Source organism: Mugil cephalus, chromosome 21 (genome assembly GCF_022458985.1).
Source record: "Mugil cephalus isolate CIBA_MC_2020 chromosome 21, CIBA_Mcephalus_1.1, whole genome shotgun sequence".
Lineage (NCBI taxonomy): Eukaryota > Metazoa > Chordata > Actinopteri > Mugiliformes > Mugilidae > Mugil > Mugil cephalus.
The window spans coordinates 8,794,128-8,813,916 of record NC_061790.1 but is presented as its reverse complement, the minus strand read 5'-3'; the positions used below and the strand labels follow the sequence as shown (position 1 = coordinate 8,813,916).

The 19,789-nt window shown below is 45.0% G+C and overlaps 1 protein-coding gene across 7 annotated transcripts in view; it reads right to left on the bottom strand.

Annotated features, from left to right (window-relative positions):
- Positions 1-2,360: 2,360 nt before the first annotated feature.
- The window catches only part of sash1a (SAM and SH3 domain containing 1a), a 155,486-nt gene continuing 138,057 nt past the window's right edge, over positions 2,361-19,789 (bottom strand). For 5 of the 7 annotated variants that reach the window (XM_047573818.1, XM_047573819.1, XM_047573823.1 and 2 more), the window contains 12 exons: positions 18,939-19,074; positions 17,653-18,626; positions 15,745-15,819; positions 15,473-15,616; positions 13,796-13,928; positions 12,752-12,921; positions 12,252-12,461; positions 10,456-10,606; positions 9,414-9,542; positions 5,400-6,436; positions 3,852-3,983; positions 2,361-3,529 (listed from right to left, as the gene is read on the bottom strand). In XM_047573818.1, coding sequence (XP_047429774.1) covers positions 3,269-3,529; positions 3,852-3,983; positions 5,400-6,436; positions 9,414-9,542; positions 10,456-10,606; positions 12,252-12,461; positions 12,752-12,921; positions 13,796-13,928; positions 15,473-15,616; positions 15,745-15,819; positions 17,653-18,626; positions 18,939-19,074 — 3,552 coding nt within the window. In that variant the 3' untranslated portion in view covers positions 2,361-3,268. The remainder of the gene's footprint in view (positions 3,530-3,851; positions 3,984-5,399; positions 6,437-9,413; positions 9,543-10,455; positions 10,607-12,251; positions 12,462-12,751; positions 12,922-13,795; positions 13,929-15,472; positions 15,617-15,744; positions 15,820-17,652; positions 18,627-18,938; positions 19,075-19,789) is intronic. The other 2 variants (XM_047573822.1, XM_047573824.1) reach the window with 1 other exon arrangement.

Sequence of the window (19,789 nt, the reverse complement as noted above, 5' to 3'; positions counted from 1 at the left end):
TAAACACGAAACGTTTCAGAGGGTCCTTCAGCTGTCGGTGTTTTCACTCAGAAGAATGGCAGACGCCAAACGAGATTGAAGCGGCGTGGGTGAAATGCACGTCTTCTGGGCAATGCGCCTCATAGCGAGGAATGGTCTGCTTCCATTTGACACGAATAAGACCAGAGAATCTCGGTGTGCTTTAAGTGACAACAGCTGCATTACAACGAGAGCCAGACAGGCGGTCGGCCCCGCTGAACAAACCTGCGGCGGGAACTTGTTGTCTTGAGAAGCTGTGTATAGCTTTCTAAATGAGGCTTTACAGACCAAACACAGCCAGACTCTCTAAGCCCCTGGTTTTCAGTAGCCTGTCAAACCCCTGACACCATAGTAAGCCCAGGGGTTTGCTATTCACACATTTTCTTTTGTTTCTGTTGACCAAACCACATAAAAATTTTATGTTAAATCGCGTCTTAAACCTAAGAATAAAATAATAACACGTTTGAGGTGTTTTAATCAAATCAAGTCTGGCGTTTCTTCTTTTTTTTTTCTCTTTTTTTAAAATAAATTAAAAAAAGGAATCAACCGCCCACATGTTTCCATCACCGCTGGTGTGAGTGAACAGCGACGATCAGGAGGTCAGCGCCAAGACAAGAAAACATTTTAGTTTTTTTAATTTTTTTTTATTATATTTCAGAATGACAAATAGTTATGGACATTACTTTTGTTGTTTCAATACACAAGCAAATTTATATGGACAATCATTAGGTAGATGAAAACCAAATAAAATAATTTGTACACATATTTTACAATACATAGTGTAGTTCCTCACTGGCTAGAGCAATATGCATTATGCAGGAAGGTATTGCTATTCATATAGTACAGCTAATTACAGTTGATATGAAAAAAAAGCAAAAATAAGTTATTTAAATATCAATTACATATACAGAATGTGCAACTTCTGCTTAGCATTTCATATATGTAATTAAGAATTAATTTTTCTTTTTTTATAAGACTGCAAAACCAAAGTGGAAGTGAGTAACTGGGACAGGTTAACTCATTAATGGTTATTAAAGAAAGGGAGCTCAAAACTAAAGTAAAATACCAGCATAAACCCACTGAAACCCTTTACAATACCTGACGTCCATTTACGGACCCGCGAAGAAAATGTAGCCAATTTTTTTGTCTATAAAACAGCTTGATTCACCATCTAAAGTGCATTTACAGTGTCAGTATTTTCAATCTTTACACAACACTTCTTGGGTCTTTCAGTTTTTTTTTTTTTTTGTTGAAACAATGACCCTGATCCTCGCTTTCCCAGAGCACCACTTTGATTGAAGAGGGGAGGAAAAAAGGCATCGAATATCTATCTATCTATCTATCTATCTATCTATCTATCTATCTATCTATCTATCTATCTATCTATCTATCTATCTATCTATCTATCTATCTATCTAGCGCCCTCTGCTAAAGAAACACCCTAAATTTAGGTATAAGAGTTGGTCAAATTTGAAAATATGAAACCTGAGGAATAAGTCTTGAGCTCAGTTCCTCTGAAGAAAGTTTTTTTTTTCTTTTTTTAAACACAAAAGAAATATCTGCCTTCTCCATTTCATGCAAGGTGTGCAAATAAAATGAGTTTCTGGTTTTGTTATTTGGCCCAAAGATTTCTTTCTTTTTATTTTTCATTTCTTAAACAGGCTGACCCCACTCAGTGTTTCCCTGAATATCAAGACTTGATGTGTGAGTGTGTGTGTGTGTGTGTGTGTGTGTGCGCGTGTGTGTGTGCTGAATGTGGAGGTCACCTTTTCCCCTGATGTCTCAGTTTGCTTTCACCGGGTTTCGTGTTTCAAAACCGACTTCAGACCGATTTCAGGTTAAGCAAACTCCCCAAAGAGCTTATTACTGAGCTGTAATTCAAATTCAACACTGTAACCAAAGTCCAATAAATTCCAGATATGACAGCCCCCCCCCCCCTGCCCCACCCCGCCCCATCCCACCACCCCTCTGCAACATGTACAGCGAACGCGTCGAAAGATGTTCAACGGGCGACGTCTGTTGCTGCCGTGCTTGCGTTTTCTCGTGGTTAAACTCAAGCTTCGATCACTCAGAAGCACGTTCTGTGGTCCATGTACAGCACGTCACTGAAATAATCTGGATGAATGCGTGGATTCCAAAAAAAAAAAAAAGAACTCACTTATATCTCTTACACATATCTCTTACACATTCACAACAGAAAGGTTTGCACCTTTGGCACAGTTCAGTCTCAGTCATGGCGTAGTGAAAACTACAGGCCGTGTCCCGTTTTGTTGCAGCTGTTCGTTCGTAATGGTAAGGCAACTCAAAAAAAAACGTCCTTTAATAAACTGGGGAATGTACGGTTTTGGGTGAAAGCTGATTGCGTTTACTACAGCGAGACAAAGTAGGACTCTTGATATCGGGGCGATGTGTGCACCCGGGGTACGCAGCACGATACGGCACAATATGAAATACAAAAGGTCGGCTGTTTCAGCTTAGAAATGAGAGCGGGCCTTCGAAATAAGGCTGCGATATTCAAAAGGCGAACACAACTTTCAAACATACAAGTCGTTTTAAAATTAAGATGTGCATTCACGTTATAATACAGAAACACGATACAAAATAAGCCACCTGTTACTCCTCGGGTCGGTGTGTGTACTTAGTAGCTGATTAAAAGTCCGGATGTTAAGTGAAGTCTTTTGAAACCATGGAACATTGAAGGTGAAGGGGTAAAAAGAAAAAAAAATCGCTTTGGCCGAGCTACCTCCTTAAAAAGACCCTCAGATTGTGTCTCCTCGCCACCACCGCAAAGGGATGAAAATGAAGCACTTATGAAATACGCAGGAAATAAACCGCCTTTCTGTTTGTTTGTTTGTTTTTTCTTCTTTTTTAAAAAAGGTCCATCCTACAAAAGAGTGTGCTATCTTCCTTAAAGGCAGATCCATGTCTTTGCTTTAAGACTTGGGGCGTGTCTTCAGAGTGGAAGCCATCCCACAGAGCGAGTCTACAGTCTTTACTTTTGTTTTTTTCTTTTTCGAAAAGGCATCTGATGTCGTGGCTGTTGGGAGAAACTCCGCAATGCCGTAAACATTTGAGAAAAGACAGTTGTAAAGAGAAAACAAAAAAAAAAAAAAAAAAAACAGTCTTTTGACAGGAAGTGCTGTGGTCACCTGTGCGCTGTCGTTGTCGCCTACTGGCCGTTTTTTTTTTTTTTTTTTTTTTCTAAACGAGACGGTACTGACCGGTGAGTTGTCTGACTCAACCGACGTGATTAGGACTGCGCCTCTCTGTGCGCGCTGACCGAGCGCGCCTCGCCGACCAGGCGGCGGGCGTGTCTTTCGTCGCGCACCCCGGCTTCCCACGCGCTGCTCTCCGTCAGCGAGGCCACGCGGCTCAGCGTGTCGACCCCGGCCGCCGCCAGGGACGCGGCGTACATGGGCAGGCCGATGGAGACGAGCCAGTCGGAGACCGTGCTGACGTTACTAAGGGACAGGGGCTTCCGGCCCATTTCTGTCAAACCTCCAGAGGGGATCTGAAGGGACAAACGGGACAAAAAGCCGTTAATGCCACAGAAACAGATGCATTGTTGGATGTATCTAGAGATGGTGGTTTCATTTTAGGGCAACGTACAATGCAAGCAATTTCTGAATAATGCATAAAATATGTGGTTCCTCTAAGTTATATGTGAGGTAAGTTTATCTTCATGTTTAGCCAAGTCATTAGATATCTAATAAGCTACGCAGGGCCTCTTTTACAGCCTCGCTTCTTTTTCTAATCAAGCTTCAGCATTCCTAAAGTTGCTCAAAGCTGTTTCTAATGAAGTTGCAGCGAGTGTCTCCGTGGAGTTGCCTTACAGCCATGCGGTGCTGTTTACGGAGCTCTCTGACCCGGAGCTGGTCCATGGTGGAGGCCACGTCTTTGACCGGCTGCTCCAAGTCCTCGGAGTAACGCTGCACCAGAGGCTGGGGGATCCCAAATCTGCCGTGCTGGAAGAGAGAGGCAAAGAGGGGAGCGTTAAAACGTGGCTACCCGGCAAGGAAGAACACATTTTAAAAGATAGAAATCTAAATTCTCATCAGGTGTGCAAGTGCAAAAAAAAGTTGCAGGATTCCAACATCTGATGAAATATTTCATAAGCCGTGACTTAAGGATAAAACTGAAGATGAAGTTTTTCTGAATGTATGCTCTTTGTATGAACACATGGCGTTTGGGAAGGTTGCCGAAAAGGCTGGTTTTGATCAGCCAGAGGTCTTTTGAGGACGGGCGAAAGAAGGAAGAGACCTTTGTTTGACCCTTTTCATTATTCAGGTCTGCTGCATGTGGCCCGCAGGAGCTTCTAGGGAGCTGATGGTCAACTAACTTCCCTCATTAAGCATAAAGCTGGGAGCTGAAATGCTGGTTTGCTCATAATTGCTAAATACTAAGAGGAAGAAAAAAAACAATGTTCAGAGTGATATATGCTGCATCATTCCTCCAATTACCTGCGTGACTTTTGACACCACTTATTCGTGCCTGTGCAGGCTGTATTCACACTCGGCTACCGCGGCAACAATGCGTGTCTCACGTCTGTCAATCAACTTGCGACTAACTGGAATCCAGCAGAGCTCTGAGGCCCCGTTTCACACCTCGTCCCCTGATGCCTCTGTCAGTTTGCTTATGTGTTGTTTGGCTGCCAGCGTCGGGGGCTCCGCCGTGTTTAAGGGTTTCAGCCCGGGGTCTGGCAAGCGGCAGAAGGTTTTATAACCCCGTCTGCCTTCAGTAAGATTCAGCTCATAAACTTAACAGTCTGAACCGCATCATAGTGAGACTCAAGCCACAGTCTTTCCTCCTCAGCTCCAGGCAGCATATTTATTATTGTGCGCGCACACACACACACAAATAAATGCCCTCGCACATAAAATGGCATCTGCACACGAAAAGAAACACACAGACTTAAGTCTCTATTAGCGTCTATTTTTAAATAAAGTTCCAAAGCAAGCTGCTGATGTTATTGGCCTACACGCAGAGCAATTTGGATCCAAGCTTCAGTCAGATTATGTCTGAGTTAAGTTAGGCATGTTACAGCACTAAACCGTAAGAGCCTGACGCCAGACGCCATGTATAGCCCTGAGGTGTCTTGGAGCCCATTTTCACATTAACCGTGGAAATTTGACTTGAAATGTTTTTCTTGTGACTTAACTACGATGTGATATTTTTAACCAGATGACCCACATTATCACCGTGTGTCTGGATTCATCGTTTGGCAAAAAGTACCAGTTACAGGGGGAAGCACGTTCCTTGAGCTGTCAGAAATGTTTACCAGCGTCTGGTTGAAGATGAACCGATAATAAATGCGTTCTGTTATCAGTCAGAGCTACGACGGGATTTTTCCCATCTCATATTTCACATGATACTCTGCTAACCTTGTCAGAGTAGGGCTCCTCGGTAAGATCGATGCCCTCAGCCTGCAGCCGTTGTTCCAGGAGAGTGAGCAGGTCAGGACTCATCTTGGTATGGGAAGCCTTTCTTGTGACAGCCATCTTCCCCCCGAGATCTGAGAGCCATGGAGGCTGCGCCGCCGGCGGACTGCCTCCCGAGTCCTCGCCCATGGACGACGCCGACGAGGTGGTGCACGGGCTGGCCGGGGTACTCGGGGACTTGGCGGGCAGGGCCGGGGCAACGAGGCTGGGGCTGCTGCTCCGGATCACGGGGCTGCTGGGGTGGGAACGGTTGAAGGAGTGGGTAGGTGAGGCTGTGGGGGACGGGGAGGAGGGTAGGGAGAGAGGCGGGTGACGCAGGCCGTTGGCCAGTCTTTCTCTAGACTTCTTGGCGGGAACCGGAGGAGGGATGGGAGGCTTTTTGGGGTGAGTCCGGATGACCCTCTCGCCGCTTGCACTAGAATCAGGAGGACTTGGAGTGGAACTAGAGAGGGGTTCTGGAGGGTTGGGGGACTGGGCTGCCGGGCAAGGGGAGCGGAGCGGCAGCTGGGAAGGTAGAGGCGGCCTCTCGACTCTTCTTTTGGGGCTCACCATTGGCGGAGTCCCATTTTGAGATGGAGAACTTCCATCTGCAGAGCCCTTGTAGGGGCTACCGCTGCCTGATCTGGGTACTTCCTTGGTGGGCTTAAGCTCCACGCTCAGGTCACTTTTCTGCTCCCAGTGGAGGTCTCCCAGAGAGTGAGAGCGTTTCAAGGGTCCAGTGGGCTGTGGGGGGCCGTCGAGATCCTCGCAGCTGCGGCTGGCTGGGATAGGAGACCGTCTTTGAGCTTTGCGAAGCCCCAGCAAGTTGAAGCCCTTAAGGGAGAGGGGCTTGATGAAGAAGCTTTTCGGGAACTTCGTGCGCTGGTGTTTGCCGTTCTGTTGCAGAGCCTCCGTGGAGAGAGTCATGGGCAGTGTCGGGTAGTCTGGGGACTGGAGTCCCGCTGAAGAACGACTCGAACGGGAAGTTTTTCTGCTCTTACCTGCAAAGCAAAAATCTTGACTTAGCATTAAAAAGTAAACACTTCTTCTAGTCTTGGTTTTGCATTGTGATATACTAACAGAGAATGCGCATATCAGTGTTCTGCTTTCTATGGAAATACTTTAACCAATAAAATAAATTGGCTTCATAAATACTGTGCATGACTCAGAGCTACTGTATTTTACTGTCTTGGCTGCTTCTTGTCTACTCTGTTTTCCCATTTTTATGTTTCTTATGATGGCTGCAATTGTGCGGTGGAAATAAATCTCAGGGTCCTATGGAAAAGATACTCCGTCATGTATGTTTGCGCCACTGGAAAATATGTTCTCAACACAAATTATTTTAACAAGTCTGCCAATTCAGAAAAAAATAAATAAACTCACAAACTTACATATTGTTTTTGTTTAAAGCTTATCTGTAAGCCACAACCAAGAGCAGACAAACGTCTCTGAAGACCACTTAAAGTGCCACTGGGATAAGATAAACTTTTTAGACCCGTGAACAAACTGACTGATTTGTTGTTGTCATAGCAGAGACCCCAAATGAAGATGTGCGGATGGAATACTTCAGAAACACTGGCACAAAAAGGGTGAAGCAACTTACCATCTATCCCCTTGGCTTACAAAGCAAAATGGATGGATGAAATGGAGGAGAGCCACGTGGAGTGGCTTGCCAAAGATTTTAAATTGTTGGATGTCAGAAAGAAGAAGCTCAGAAGATGGAAGGTCATGAAATGTCTCAACGGTTCATAGATGTGTCCAAAATAGTTTAGGATAAAAAAAAGTTTGCTGCTACTACGTAATTAGAAAGGATTTTAACAGATGCAGTAAACATTTCAAGAGATATACTTCAACATTTGGTTTGGCACATGAGGAAGATTGTCTCAACAGATATTTTTTTTTTTTTTTTTTTAAATATTTAAAAATAAATTCAAAATGAGATAAAAGCTATTTAGTACTGTTTCTGACATGTGGTATTGAACTGAATTGGAATTATTTCTTGTTTAACCGTGTCTACTATAACGAATAGTTTACACTAAAATATAACACTGTAGAGTGTAAAGAACCTTAAACAGAAGCTTTCTGATAATTTATAATGAGAATCTGAATGGATATCATTAATCACCTTGTACTTAAATGATCATGAGCTATACACAGATCAGGCATAACATTATGACCACCTTCCTAATATAGTATAGGTCTCCCCTGTGCCTCCCAAAGAGTTGTTCCGAAACCGTTTTTGCGTGTGTGCTTGTGTCAGTCTGCTGCCATCACCGAGTGTCATTGCTACGGTGTGGGGGGCACCTGGTCTGGTCTAGGTGGGTGGTACACGGCACAACTACATGTAGCAGAACGTTGCACTCACTCGCTGGTCAATGTTTCTGTACTTCTCCTGTCGGTGGTCATAATGTTGTGGCTGATTGGTGCACATGCTTATAAAAACCAGAAGTGATTACAACAGAAGCCGTTTCGTGAGATGAGGAAGAATATGTATATCTAGTCACAGGAATCAGACATGTATGTTAAAGAAAGCGCTAATGATCAAAAGAGAATACATTCAGGGCTCCACAGTGATTTATCTTTCACCAACCAATACATTTAAGAATTTTGTCAATTAGACTAATAATTTATCAGAATATATCCATAATATAATAATATACTATAAACCTATTAATGAATCAATGTATTTGTACTGAGAGTGGAAACTGTGGAGCCCTGAAAAGAAAAGCAGAATGTTTACTAGATATTATGCAACTAGTTTGTGAACAGTGTTTAGTGACATGGAAGGAAAAAAAAGAGAGAGAAAAGAGGCAAAACATAAAAATAAAAACAAGCAGCACCAGAGTCCTTTTTTTCTTTCATTTTTTTTTTTTTTTAAAGAAGTGGTTTTATTCCACAACCAAAATCTCTACTGTGGCAGATTGCACGCTTTACTACTGAACCTGAATGACACATATACACACAAAAGGGAAGCCAGCAGTTAAACTGGAATCATACAGATACAGAAAAGAGACAAAGCAGTGATTTATGAGTTATGGAGCCGTTAAAAAGAACGCTGTGTGCGAAAGAAGAAGGCATAGTCTTACGCAGGAGAAGATGGGGCATTCTCAAAAAAAAAAAGTACACAATCTCACATATAAGACTTCAATACACTTCTAGGATCAGAACTCTAGTAAAATCTGCGCACTACAATTTAAAAATATTTTCATCCACATCATTTTAGGCACATACTTTATCATTGTGCAACATGGTCACAATAAACACAAGGAAAGCGACATTTGAAATGTTGGAGATTAAATGATGTTACCTGACTAATAAGTTAAAGTGTTATCAGCCAAGAGAACAAAAGAATTTACTAAGTGAATTAGAAACACTTAACAGAAATACTCTCTGAGCTCACAATCATCTTCCTGGGATCCATCTATCGACCTCGAACCCACAGGAGGGTCGGCTGGGAAACTGAGTCCTTGACTGGGCAGTGAGTTTGTTCTCATCAGAACCGTTCTGTGCAATGGGGCGAGTCTCTCTCTTTGTGATCCCAGCATTGTGGGGTGGACTAGGCTTACTGGTCTGGGGCCTGGCACCCTCTCAGTTACAACTGGGCTTTGGCACTGATGGCAAAGAACGCCTATAGGATGAAAAGAGTAGTGAAGAAAGTAGCAGAGCAGGAGTGTCTGAGGTGACTAGGGATTCTGTCTCTAGAGCACACACACTGGAGAGGAGGAGATGGGAGAAGGTGAAGTTTGGGGGCAGATATGGGCGGCAAAAGGAGACGTTTGATTGGCTGATCCAGAGGAATGGGGAGGATGTTAGAATGCAGAAGCATAAGAAGTGATGGAGCAGAGGTGGAAGACCAGAGAGGAAAAAAGGAGAAGGAGCTTCTGTGGCAGTAGAACTGGGCTAGAGTCAGCCTTAGCTAGGCTTAGTCCCAGTGGGCTTTGGGTAAGGGTGGTCGAGACTAAGCAAAGCAATCATTACCATTCTCCAGGTTCTCATTGCTCTCGTAGCACCCGGAGTCCCGGGGGGAGTCACCCACCAGGCCCCGACCGTCAGACAGCAGCTTCTCCTGGGAGCCTGATAAGCCGCTGCGCTCCGGATCGCTGCTACCTGGTTACAACAAGACACGGAGAATGGAAACATGGAGAAAATTTGAGTTTTCCATTGGATGTAAAGTAATTACTTAACACTTTTCTTAAAAGAAATGGTGTTGATAGGTCTTCATTCACAATTATGCTGCATTCCATGTTGCGAAGTTGGACGGCCTGTCAAACTGTTTCATTATAGAAACTCCAGCGCTGCAAGCAGCTCAAAAACAGAGCAACATTTTGGTCTACTATACTCTACTACTTTGACCATTTTTCTTTCAATCAAACAAATCAAATGTGTTGTTACACAATCATTAATGGAAGCGCATAGGTGATTATCCCTACGTCATGTGGAGAAGGGGAGATTCGGTGGCAGATATCGGGCTCTGTGCAGGACACAGTGATTTGTTCGAAGGACAGCCCTTTGAAAGAGCGGGGGTTTGACCGGCCCATTATTCAGGTCATCAACAAACTGAAAGCGTTAAACAAAACACACCATGCTGCCCATTGTTTACCTCGCCGTGTAGTGTACTTAAATATGTAATGATGACGCTGTTGACGCGATGACGTATGAGAGGGAGGGAAAAAAAACAGGGACACACAGCGGGAGGTTAGACCCGGAACTGTTGGCGATGTGAAAGCACAGCAAAGGCAGTTCAATCTGGTATTTTCAATGTGAAAGGGGTATTACACTACTGAGCCAGCTGCACTGTTAACAACTGCTTTAATAGGACTCAATCCTCTTTTTTGGGTGTCACAGTTGAAATATCCAACCAGGAACTCAAGAAAGTTTGCCTCCCCAGTTCAAATGGAATACATCACGGCTCTACTACTTCCTTTGGAAACATGCTTAACCATGTGTTGTGCTGTTGTTAAGACAAGTAACTAGGAAGAAAATTGCTGTTTTTCTTCCAAGTACATTTCAGTCTACTTACTGTCATACTCCTGCAGCAGCTCTACAGCAGTGAGCAGTACGGCTCTGTGCTGAGGATCTTTGATGTTCAGCTCATCCAGGTCCTCTTCCTCCAGCAGCTTGAATGTGTCCAGGTCCTCGTAGCCGTTGAACAAGAAAGTGGGCATGTGCTCCTAGTAACAGAAAGTGTGAGTTTGAGGTTTATTTTGAGGAGGTAAAAACAGAATGAAAATACACTAAAGTGAAATACACTTGGCGTCCTAGAACCTGCAGGGATCAAAAGCATCAAATACACATGTCACCCTGTCAAGATATCATTTACACACTGTATTTTTACTGGTGAGCACAACCAGAAGTGCCATTTAGAGTTTTAGATGCCACGTAATCACATTAAGCCATAGCTACTTCATTCGTGGCTGCGTCAGCTGTCAGCACGCTTTAAATCTGCAAAATCTTTGTCATGTTCACAGGCATATAAAAGTGAGCTGCAGCGACATTAGCGAGCCAGCTGTACCAGCAAAGCGATCCATTGTAGCCGTGACCAAAATTACAAACTTGAAAAGGAAACCCATAAAAATAATGTGGGAATGAGTGAAGAGTCACAGAGTTACATCAAAGGTCTCTCGACCCACAAGAGGACAAAAGCAATACACACCAACACAAACACACACCAAAGCCGGTAGCACAAACCACTGTGCTATCTGAGATGACAAAGGAGAAAAGGAGTTTTGGAGATCCACCCTGCGAGAGAGCTCGGCTGACAAAACCATTCATAGAAGTGTTTCCAGTTGCCAAGCACTACTCTGGAGTGACCAACACATGGACTGTACGTCAACAGTGAGTCTGTCAATTACAGCGTTGGAGTCCACAGAAGAGAACTTTGTGTCCTTGTACTATTTCTGCTGGATGATGCAGGACTAAACAAAGGACCACCAACTAACTAACACAAACACAGGCAGCTGGGTCCTCCAACTGAAATATGTAAACATGATCCAGATCCAAAGGCAATTTGGCAGAGGGTCCGCTGACCAAAAGTGTCAGGGGTGTGGAGATTTCATATTAGGAGACCATTATACCACGCTAACAGAGCTAATGCTAATTATGCTTGATGAAATGTAGTTGCTGTTTCTTGATTTACTTGAAATCCTCCTTTTGGGCTTGGTATTTATTTAGCACCATTTTCTTTCTTTGACAACCTACAACATAAGTAAAGAAAAAGGGCAAGTGGCAAAAGAATACCCACTGGTTGCAAACCGGAAAATGTTATGTGTTTAGTCTAACTCTGAGAATCTGGCGGTGACTCAGAGGACATGAGCCAGTGCACCAAGTTCACAGTTAGTAACATTAATCTACAATCTGCAACTTGACCATTAAGTTGGCCAGAGATGAAGCAGACAACCCGCAAAGCCTCCATCTCTATTTGGGGAAGTAAGGCCTGCCTGCTGCCTGAGTGGGAGGAGATGATATCGAAGACTTTCTGATGAAAGACGCCAGCTATTTGTCCGGGCGTGGTAGTCACAATGTGGGTGTTAATGTTTATGCATCAGTGTCAAGTCAAACATCTTAAGCCGTGTAGCCTGTAATTGGGCTCACTATATTTATCTCTGCTTGTCTGCAAATGTGTTGTAGATACTTGGCTAAAACAATGTTTTCATTTACTTGAAAATATTTGTTTTCTGCTCATGACGTGCCAGACGGGAGGCCGCCGATTTCCGCAAAGCCTAGGAACCAAATCTGTGCACTGGAACTCAACAGAAACTATGCGAGCGGGACAGTGGAAGTTGAAGCTATTTGATATCTAACACGTGGCAGCGCTACCTTGAGGTTGATGCGCTCCAGCAGCTCCTCCACCGATGTGGGTTTAGGTGGTCGGCCCTTCCTCCTCCTCCTGACGGGCCTTTTAGGCTTCTCCTCTTCTTCGCTCAGCACGTCCACGTAGATGAACTTGAAGGTGCCAACTTTGTTGTTCAGCAGGCCCATCCACGTTCCCATGGGTGGCTTACTGATGATGTCAATCACATCCCCACGCTGGACAAATGGAAAAGAGGAGTAATTAAACAAGCTACTCCAGGTAACAAAGGTCTAATGGTTCAGGCTAGAGATCGAAAAAAAAAAAAAAACAACAAAAAAAAAACGTCAGCAAGTAACAGTAAAAGTTGCTAAAAAAAAGAAAAGATAAAAAAATAACCAAAAGAAAAGTATTTTTTTTCCATCTCTTATTTTTGGGGGTGCCCAAGTCGGATATGAGTATGAGCATTTTCTCTAGTTCGATCTCTCGATCTCTAGTTCAGACACAAATGAATAAACAGTATGTCAACCTTGAGCTTCAGGGAGTCGCTGTCGTAGGGGCTGGGAGTGAAGTCGGTATGGACTCGGGCGCGGCCACAGAACGGCCCCCTATAAGGCGGCTCTTCGTCATCACCGTCCTCCGACTTCACGCTTTCTCTGTTGCTGGCCGATGAATCGGTGGTGCTCACTGTCTGGCCACCTGGACGCAAAGACGCACATGTGAACATTTACACAAGCATGGAAATAAAATAAATCTGTCACTGACAACTTTTTGCAAAAAAGACAAAATAAATCACCGACTGGTGCTTTCCCGTATACTCTACAAAGTCAAAACAGGTCTTCACGGTCACTCTCTAATAAAATACATGTGTCAAGAAGATGCACAAAGACAGAACAGAACTATTCAAATGTTATATTACTGCTGTGGTTATGCATCTGTTGAGTCACAACCCCTACGAGAAGCTGCAAAGTTCCTTGTGTGCCTGAGAGAGGCTGCTAAAACCATACTGACGTGTAGGAATCGGAGAGAAAAGACTTCCTTCCTAATCATTTCCGTATGTTAGCCTGTGTGTTTCTATGTGTGTATGTGTATGTGTGTGTGTGTGTACGCTATGTCTCTGAATATCTGAAAGTCAGCCAAGAGGGTGTTTCATCCGCAGAGCCGTAACAGCCGTAAACACCGCTCTGATCAGATCGGGTCAGTGTAATCAACTAAACAAAAAAATAACCTGAGAGATCAAAACACGCTTGAAAAAAATCTCTGGGATCCAAACATGTGAGTGAGTCAGCTGGTTGGACTGGGTGTGATTGTTCCGCAGAAGTCATAATTGGTGTAGGCCACATGAAATGTCAGAAGCTGTGGAGCCACTGTATGAACTGTATGAGCACCATCTAGTGGCATGACTGTACATTTAAATCTATGTAATTCTTTAGATTGTGTTTGGTGGTGTAGTGTACCATACTATTTATACCAGTAAAGCTGATCTTCAAGATGTAAAATACTTGTTCTCTTATTCACATGGTGACTGTAGCGTAAAAGACCTTCATGAATTGTTTAAAAGAAAACGTCTTACTCATTGAACTCTGTCCACTGAGTGAACTACGCAGACTTTCCACGGAGCCTCCGGCCTTAAGCTTGGGTTTCTCCAGAGAGTCGGTGTCAGGGAGAGGAGACTGCGGCGAGCCTGGGGTCCCATCCGGACTGGACTAAAAGGCGGAAACGGCGCGGACGGGCAACGGGGGAAAAGACACAAAGAGGACATGAAAGTTAAGAGATGAAAGCATGTGAGAGATGAGAAGCGCAGTGGAGACATTTGACGTGTGATGGAAACAATGGAAACCGCGAAAGGGGAGAGATCATAAGTGGAGGGAGTAGGAAAACAGACAAAAGGTGAATGCTGATATCCAAAACAGGTGTTCACATAAAAAACTGAATAGATATCTATTATTTAACACTGGGAGCTTGCAGAATTGACTCATAGTATTCTGAGTTTTAAGAATGTCCAGACTCATAGAATACACTGTATGTACATTTATTAAAATGGCTCTTTCAGAAATTGGTGAAGCTGCAGTGCTGTTGGGGCACAAGGTCATCATATATTTGTGTGAAAGTATTGCATAGATTCTTGTGTCATGGCTAAAAAACAAAAACAAGTTATGCAAGTTCACGGTGACCCTTAACCTCCAAACTATATTACAGTAAGATCATTATTGCTAATGTTTGTTCCAACTTTAAAGAAATTCCCAGGGGCGCTGATGGGATATCGAGTTCATAATAAAGGGCCGGATGGACGGACAAATAAAAGACATAATGCATCTGGCCGTGGTTGTTGTGAGAGCAGAAGCATGACAACTGATCATTTAATGGCACAGTTAAAATACATATTTCTCGACAGTGTCCAGTGCATTAGTATCTGAAGAAATCTGAAGTCTTTTACAACCACTTATGGCATCTGCACTGAAACGTCAGCATTTGCCCGTGCGTGTCTCAGTGCTCCACTAGATGGCACTGTGGTCCATCAAATAGCTGAAACACGGTGACATGGCAGATCGTCGTCCTCAGACAACGTCTCCGTAACCTGCGCCGAGCTATGTGGGTCACGCCGTTGAGCCCACCGTGACAGACAGATGTTCGGTGCACATTAATGACACAGTCCGCCGGGTGACATCAAACCTCAGGGACGGACAAGCCGCTTGTGAAGACAACGGATGCCCAGAAAAATTAGGCCAGCGTAAATGAGGCAGCCCTTGTTTCGCTCTCACACTTTAGCTCTCCATTTCCAAAGAGCTAGCCTGGGGGAGACTTGCATCACTCCATGAGCTCAGCACGAAACACACACACACACACACACATATATATGTGTACACACACTCCACCCTTGACACTGGGCCCGGTGAGAGAGAACAGCAAAGAGGGAGAAAAATCCCTCTCTCCTCACTAAAATGTTTTAGTTCTCCCTGTTTATTCTGTAACTAACACAAATACTCCCACCCACTCACAGCCCGTGGACAGAGTACGTGGCTTCGCCTGCAAAACAATCCTCTAAATGTTTCCTCAGAACGGGGAGCTTTTACTGCTTTACAGTTGTGTTTGGCTCAAGGATTCGACGCATTATGTGCGAACCACTTCTGCGTTGCATTTTGAACAGAGCCACGGTTCGAGTGTGCCTACCTACATTATGTTTAACATCATCTAAACAAAATCAGAAATCACATCTACGTGTGCGCGTCCATACGCGTTTGCGTCTAACCTGCTCGGACAGGGAGCTGCTGTATTTCTTCGACATGCGTTTCCTCATCGTCTCCTTCACCGACTTCACTTTCTTGCCCAGGGAGATCCGGGGCGTAGTGGGCGACTTGACCACTTCTCTGTATATCGCCTCCTGCTCTTTATTCTGCCATTAGAAGAGTGGGGAGAGCAGAAAAGGAGAGAAGGGATCAGCCTGTGTGCTCCTTTTCATTTAAATCTTTTATTATTGTTATTAATATCATTATTATTATTTTACAAGCCGCCAGCACTTACATTGGCCTCGGAGCCTGCGTTGACCACATGGAGCGAGCGGTTGGACAGGTCAAAGCCTCCAAAGCTGCATGTCCTCTGTGGGAGGAGGGAGTGGGGATGGGGGGACCAAAACACAATCAAATGAGTCACGCTCAGAAGGTCTCATTAGAGCGCGCCCCACACCCACCGAGTCAACTCACAGTGATTCATGCTTGGCACAACACAGGCAACAGTTTGATTAATGTACATGGGTGTATGGTTTGTATATGTGTTGGGGCATGATGTCATACGGGACCGCGGACAGCCGACAGACATGACGTAACAAACGGTTATATATGAAGGCTTTAAAATGGGACTTACTGCACCGTCCTTGGCTTTAAAACTTCAATCCCATAAGAAAATGCTGTGGCTAAACTTAATCATAAAACTATATATTTATGTTTGCAGACACGCAGCATAAAGGCCAGTTGCTAAGAGACGACAACATGTGAATCGTTGCTGCTGAGAGGACAGGACGACATGGATGTTTTTGGGTTTTTTTCCTTGACCTTAGAGGTCAAAAGAAAAATAAGGGCAGACAACAGAGGGGAGCCATGACATGAGAAGTGTAAAAAAAAAAAAAAAAAATGTATTTTGTTTGTATCGTCAAACTGGCTTTCTGAATCACACAAACATGTAGACACAAACACGCACATAAAGCATCTGCCGAAAAAAGTGCAATCAGCTCAAGTGGGGCACTTGACAGCACTTCTCTTCTGCTTCGCGAGCCATTGCTAAACCGCTCGGCTACACTCCCACAGACTCTGCCCGAAGCGTCTCCGAGTGACACAGCACTGAAATTTGGGTTCAGATTACATGTCCGGAGCTGCAGTCCACATCACAGCTTTGCAGGAAAAGTAGTTTGGAGGACAAAAAACTTTTGAAAAGAAGTTTAAAACGACAACAACAACAACAAAAAAAAACAACTCTGAATGTGATGGTGATGGAATGGACATGCACCCAGAAAAAAAAAAAAAAACGTCCCTCAGAGATAATTACGGGAAAAAAGCAACGAAAAAAATCACATCTGCAATAGCGGCACGGGCCAAAAAAAAAAAAAAAAAAAAGAAAAAGACGAAAAAAAAGCAACAACAGAAAAAGTGGATTCGGAGAGTTTCTGGATGAGAACGACCTCCAGTGATTTCACTAGAACACGGTAGGATTCAGGTACCCTCAAAGCTGCAGGATAGCTCCACTCTGTCACCAACCCACTACGTGTCACCACGTCTGCTGCAGGCTACGCGTGAGGAACAAGCAATGTACTCGCAGTGCAGTTCTCACTGGCATTTTCTGTCCGTTCCATCCCTTTGTTGCCATTCTCGGCTTTATACAACACCAATTTGAAAGTTGATGCGCATAAAGACTGTTCAGTCGCTGCGGCTGATTTAATGAGGCCACTCGCTGAGCACGTCTTTGAGACTGCGTGCTACCCGGTTACGAGGACGAGCTGCTCCGGGCTTGTATACCCCGCTCCCTCGCCCACAGGGATCAGTGTGACTGTGTGAGTGCACACAGTCGCACTGGGATCCGACATTTATAAAAGGCACTTTAGAAAACCTCTGCTGTAACTTAACCTCCCAAGTGGGGCACTGCGCGTTCCGTAATCATTTCATATTCAGCTGAAATGAAAAGATTGGAAGCCAAAGGCGTTCACTGAAAGGTCACAGAAGATGGCGTTCCTCTAAGGGCAGCTAGGTCTGTGATAGACATGCCAGGTCTTGACAGTTTCAGTGCATGAGGACAGCTGTGATGCTCCCGTGTAGATTCACTTATAGATTGCACTAGAACTAGAACCTTCCCCTATAACCTCTGAGCTATTCTGCAACTTTGAAGTACACCGAGTCCTGCTCACACGAGGCGGGCGATTTGAACCTCACGGTCTAAACTCACAGACTTCTGCTGGATGCGCAAGAGCACACGCTTGGTGCAGCGGTCCACGCTGGCCGCCCACTTCCTGTCGGCCTCGCGGTCCTCCTCCAACAGACAGCGGCGCTCAGCGCGACTTAGGGTAACTGGGCGCACCAGCTGAGCCCAGTTGAGGTGACCGTACAGGCTCCGTTCTACCACATAGGTGATGTTGAGCTCGCTGACCGCGGTTCGGCCGCGCAGCCTCCGAGAGGGGAACACCCAGCCCCCTCCCCCGCTTCCAAACCCTTTCGATTTGGCTACGTCGCAGCGCACGGGGGAGGAAGGGGTGACGGACAGTGGGGAGACAGGAGTCTTGGCATTGCGCGAGCGCTGGTATAGCAGATGCTTGGTGGAGTATGCGTAGTTGGGGTCGGGCTTCCGGTGCGTCCAGCTGCCGTGGTGCCGGTTGCCGGGTTGGTGTTTGGGGCTGCCTTGCGGGCCGTCATCCAGGGAGATCAAAAGACGGGACTGGGAATGGGGTTTTGGGCGAGGTTTAGTGAGGCCGTAGAAGGTGTAGAGGGCCTCGTTGTTACTTACCCCATGGGAGATGGAGCTCAGGGCCTTCCTCATCTCGCCGTCAGTTGTGGAGCGCGACAGCTTTCCCTCATCGTCCAACCCACAGCCGTCGAGCTCTGAGAAGGAGGAGCCGCTGCCTGCCACGCCAGAGGAGCCTCCGAGCGCGCTGGAGCCCGCCGGGGTTCTCCTGGGGGGCCGGATGAGACCGTGGGTGCTGGAAGACTTGCTAAAGGTTTTGACCAGCTTGTGTCCGGACCAGGTGTCCAAGCTGCTGGAGGAAGGGGAGGTTGTCAAACTGTCCGTGTCTCCATCCAGAGAGAGTTGATCGTGGATGAGGGAGGGCAGAGAAGCCTCCTGAGGCAAAAGGGGCTTCTTCAGGACCCCCGTATAGAGAGCGGTGTTGTCCTCACAGGTGGGAGTCGCCTCTAGATTCAGGAAATCTAAAGAAAAGACGGAGTGCGACAGTCAGACAGTTTGTCTATGGAGTTCCTCGAGTTGAATGGTGCTTTTCCAAACCACAACAGCCAAGAAACATTTCACAACACATTCTTAACCTCTGAGTATCGGGCTAAACCCTTGACAAATGAAGAATGCTGTCTTCTAATACTAGTTATCCAATGACTTTTTAGTCCCAAAGCTATACTTTCCAATAATAAGGCATGTTGCATTGAAATGCATGCACAGTATAAGAATCTGGCAAATATTGCGAGACTTTGTTGAGGGGTAGATCGTCCTCAGACAGAATCACAAACCTTCAGAAGCATGTTTCTTGCCCTCCTCCACCTTGATGAGTTTTTTCCTGACCCGGCGGGTTGAGTTAACCAGTTTGTGAAGCCGCTTGAACTTCACAGAGTCCTCTGATTGCTCATCGTCCGACTGTTCCCGAGACTGATGGGGCAGAGGAAGGGAGAGGGAGTGCTTTAATAATAAATAATAATAAACAGCCTGACATTGAGGGGAAAAAATAGGAAAAAGTTCAACAGAACATTTCATGCTGGCAACTGGAACATGAAGGATGGTTTGGTTTGTGTGTATTAAGCAGAAAACTTGGACAAATACACCTTGGGAGACTTTAAAGACATAGTGCAACAGATGGGAGCTTTGTTTAGGATGGCGGCAAAGTTAGTGAGGTGAGAGTTGGACGGCAACAGAATAAAACACATTCACTGAAATAATGAAACATGTCACAGTAATTAAGAGGAACTAGTACAACCGAATGATAAAATGAATCAGTTTGACAATAAATGATTTACTCCAGATGAAAATGGAATGGCACTGGTCCGCAAACCGTTTTTACTACTAACACACAGACACACACAAAAAGCCCTACTCCTCCTAAGGAGCTGTATGATTTATCTTGTTATAGCCATGATGTATGGTAATGGTAATGAGTTGAAGTTTGGCTGGAACGACCATCATTTGTCACCTCTCTCCGAGCCCAATGCTAAGGCCACGGCGGAGGTTTGCGTCAATTGGAAATGGTCAGACATGCCAGCATGCACACTCGTGTACACAACACCAAAGCGAGTCTGCAGGGCTTATCTCTGATAAAAATGTAGCCTTGTCTGGCAGCAAGAAACTGTTTTCTGTCTTTGTTGAGAAC